Source organism: Myodes glareolus, chromosome 10, assembly GCF_982192425.1.
Source record: "Myodes glareolus chromosome 10, mMyoGla1.1, whole genome shotgun sequence".
In the NCBI taxonomy this organism is placed as follows: Eukaryota; Metazoa; Chordata; class Mammalia; order Rodentia; family Cricetidae; genus Myodes; species Myodes glareolus.
The window spans coordinates 67,610,465-67,614,575 of NC_142035.1; the positions used below are offsets into that span (position 1 = coordinate 67,610,465).

General features: G+C 31.2%; 1 protein-coding gene across 1 annotated transcript; it reads right to left on the reverse strand.

The window, feature by feature from the left end:
- Nucleotides 1–628: 628 nt before the first annotated feature.
- Nucleotides 629–1,558, reverse strand: LOC125416757 (olfactory receptor 4K3-like). Its single transcript, XM_048459911.3, has one exon. The coding sequence runs from the start codon at nucleotides 1,556–1,558 to the stop codon at nucleotides 629–631; it is 930 nt and encodes a 309-aa protein (XP_048315868.2).
- Nucleotides 1,559–4,111: the final 2,553 nt, after the last annotated feature.

Genomic DNA, 4,111 nt, shown 5'->3' on the forward strand with positions numbered 1-4,111 from the left:
CCAAAGAATTTGTCAACTGAAAAAAGTATATTCAAACATTATAAACAAATTTTCCTATTAGGTAAGGAATACAACATGGGAAAATTCTGTATTCATATAAATAGTTAAGACTTGAAAACTGATAGATATTATATTAATATGAGGTCATTAACATTATACTTTTATTTGTGTAGTATTTTGGTTTTTATGTAGATGTACAAATATCTTCAATATCTTTGATTACAAGGAAAGAATTAGTGTTGGTATATAATACCGTATTTTAAAAGATGGTAAGATTGATAAGTAATATAAAGAAGATTTTCTTAATAGCAATCTAGCTAAAGTGACTTACACAATTTTGGGAAAACATACTGTGTAGTAATATGTGATCATTTTATTGCAACTTTATTAAAATCTTCTAATTTTCAATATATAAAAATATGTTATACAGAGCACACATGCTAAGTGGAAAAAATTTAAGTATTGAATATATTTTTCTAATTGTTATTTTAATAATCAATATGCTAATTGCAAATCATAAATTCCCTAGACAAGCTACTATACAACTCAATTTAAACAATTTCAACTAGAAATGTGGATAAAATGGTGGATACATAATAAATTTGTTGATTACATAAGATGTCTAAAATTATTCCAAAATTGACATGTGATTAATCAGTTTTTTCATGGCATTCTTGATATCTTTATTTCTTAATGTATAGATTGCTGGATTCAAGAGAGGTGTGATGACTGAGTAAAATACAGCAAGAAATTTGTCCACCCAAGTGATGCTAACTGGCCACAGATAGATGAAAATGACAGGACCAAAGAATAGCACAACCACTATAATATGGGAGGTGCAGGTAGAGAGGGCCTTTGATGAACCATCTTTAGAGTGAAGCCGAACAGTTAGTAGAATGTAAATATAGGATATCAGCAAGAGAAGAAAGCAAGTTGTTGCTAAAACACCACTGTCAGCATTTATCATGATTCCCAGAGTATCAGTATTCATGCAGGCTAATTTCAACACCAAAGGAATATCACAGAAAAAACTGTCTATCACTCTAGGTCCACAGAAAGGTAGCTCCAAAATCAAGATCAGTTGACTAACGCCATGCACAAATCCAATGATCCATGATATTAAAACGAGCCAGATGCACTTATGTCTGTCCATGATGCTGGTGTAGTGGAGTGGCCTGCAGATGGCCACATAACGGTCATAGGCCATTGTTACAAGAAGCACCATCTCACCCCCTCCAAAAAAGTGCACACAAAGGATCTGGCTCATGCAGCCCCAAAAGGAAATGGTTTTATTTTCTTGTATGAGGTCTGTGATCATTTTGGGGGTAGTAACTGAGGAAAGGCATAAGTCAATAAATGAGAGATTGGCTAGCAGAAAGTACATTGGTGAATGGAGATGGTGATCAGTGATGATTAATATCACCACAAAGAGATTGCCTACCATAGTCATCAGGTAGAGTGTAGAAAATGGCAGCAGGAGGAAGATCTGTAGTTTCCTTGAGGTACAAAGTCCCTGAAAAATAAATTCAGGCACCAGACTCTGGTTTGTTTCTTCCATATAGTAGTCTGTGGTCCAGTAGGTTTGAGTGACAGATCCTATCTAAGAATAGAAACAATAGCCAAATGTTAAAAGTCCAGTAAGCAGAAAAGAAAGCATTATATCTTAGTATTGTACCCAGTCAAAATCAACACAACTCTTTTATGTTTATATATTTTTTTGTAATCAGGCAATATTCCTAAATATAGGAAAACCTTTACACACCTGACAGGTAATCTATATAGGTATGTAAATGAGTATATTGTTTAAAAATATCAGTAGGAAATATTCTGTTTACATTTTCCAAGCCTTAAATATATCTTTTTGTCATGAATTCAGGGTTTTTTTTCAGTGAATATCTGAAATATTTTTATAGCCTCTTCACTTGACTGTCACAATAACAATGAATATCCATTGACATATTTTAAACATAAACAGAATATTCCCATGCACAAATCTAGTTTTGCCTATGCCAGAAGATACAGAAATGAATCTATTAAAATGTATGTTAAGAATTCTTCATCAAATAAATTAATAATTCATGTGATCAAGACATGTTTTTAACATTATGTCATTCCTTGAACCAATATTGGACTTATTCCTTGAAGTGTTGTCTAAACAATATGTGTCTCTAGGCTTTAAGGGTGTTACTTATTGATCTGTACTTACAGATTTTCAAATTTAAATGGTGAGATTTCATATAAAAGTTTGAATAATTTGTGAAAGTTGTTTTCTCTGCTTACCTTCCTTTTCTTTTTTCCCTTTCCTTCTTCCTTATCTCTTTTTCTTTATTTCTTTCTTTCTAAATCTTAACATAAATACTACATTTAGGTTTGAAATTGTAAGATTAAAATATCAACAAATTAGGGGGTATTTTGGGATTTCTTTGTTAAGTCCTCGAAACATTATGCAAAACAATAATATTGATTTTAAGTGGAAATCAGCTCTATAAAGTAGTAAAACTCTAGTGTAAAATGACATCTCTCTGATTCCAAATCCCCCAAATTATTTCCAGATTGTGACATAAATGAGAGGAATTTTGATTTTGAAAAGTTCAAGAAAATTAATGTCATTTTAAAAACAAGACAGTTTGCTTTTCAAATACAAATAAATAAAAATGACCAATTTAAGTAGTAATAATGGTCATATTTACATAAAGTTAATTTCATGTTGTTCAAAACTGAGAACACTTAGCCCTTTGATTATCAATGGTAGTTTCACATATCTTTTTCAATTGGTAATTCTCAGTGAGTTCTGATTATTCTATTCTCTATCACTGTCATCTCACTCTAAGTTCTAATAACTATTTCCATAATGTATTTTTTGAGAAAATAGAGCATCTAAAATTCAACAGGTAATCATGTATCATTAGAATAAGTGTGGTGGCCTGTGAGTACAATGTTTTTCTGTGTTGAGAAACTTGAAACTTTTAAGGTTACCCTAAGAGATCATTAGCTGTGAGCATATTTAAAAAAAAAAAACAGCTTTATGTTTCCAGTTGTCTCAAGAAACAGAAGGAATGGGAAAGTATAATTTTTTGTCAAGCACAATTAGAAAAACTCATGCAAGATTTTTTTAAATGTGGTACTATAAACAAACATAAACCAAACCTTAAATTAGTAACTGAAATGAAAACTGAAACTACGACAGTTTGTGCTGTACCCATGCCACAAGAATAGACTAATAAAACAGATCTTGCCTTTTTGATGATGTTTCCTCTAATTTTCCCCAGAATCTGAAACTCTTACATTGTTGTTTTTGCTATGGCCAGTGTTGCTGAGATGTTTCACCTCCATGTGACTTATATACACTCACAAGTCTTTTCTGCCTTGGAAAGTTTCCCATTCTGCACATTAAATAGGACAGTTGGAAAGCCTTTTTCTTTCATAATCCTTGGGGATCTCTAGCCTCCAACTTCTCTTGAATTGAATATGAGAGTTCAACAATAAAAATATTCCTTTAATTCTATGAATATTTTATAATTGTGAGTTAACATTCTCTATCTGTTATGACAACTTGCAAGTTAAAAGATTAATCACATGGGACAATGTGATGGCATAGCAGTTGAAGTCACTTGTTGCCAAGCCAGATGACCTGAGTTAATCTTAGGGATCCACAGATGTTCTCTTTCAGCAATGTAAGTACATATATTCATGGCTACATTCATAACACATGCACCCACATGAACAAATATGATAAATATTTGAAGAAGAGAGAAAACATGTTAGTAGTTTTGAAGTCTATGTATCTATTTAGACAATTATTTCCATATCTAGAAATGCCAAAAGAGACATATTTCTTTCTCACTCTCCTTTGACATTTTATGATCAACCCCTTACCACACCTATGAATCAGACAAACAGTCTTATTTTAGATTGTGCAATTTGTCTTTATTTTCAAATTCATTTTATTATATATGCTTAAGGTGACATTAATAGACACATATATAGTGAAATTGCATACTAGTATTTTATATAGAATATGGGTATGCTAAACCCATTTAAATCTCTTTTTCACTTTTCATCAAATAATTCTACTTCATTAAAATAGTTTTCATTTAAAAAATTTTTCAAA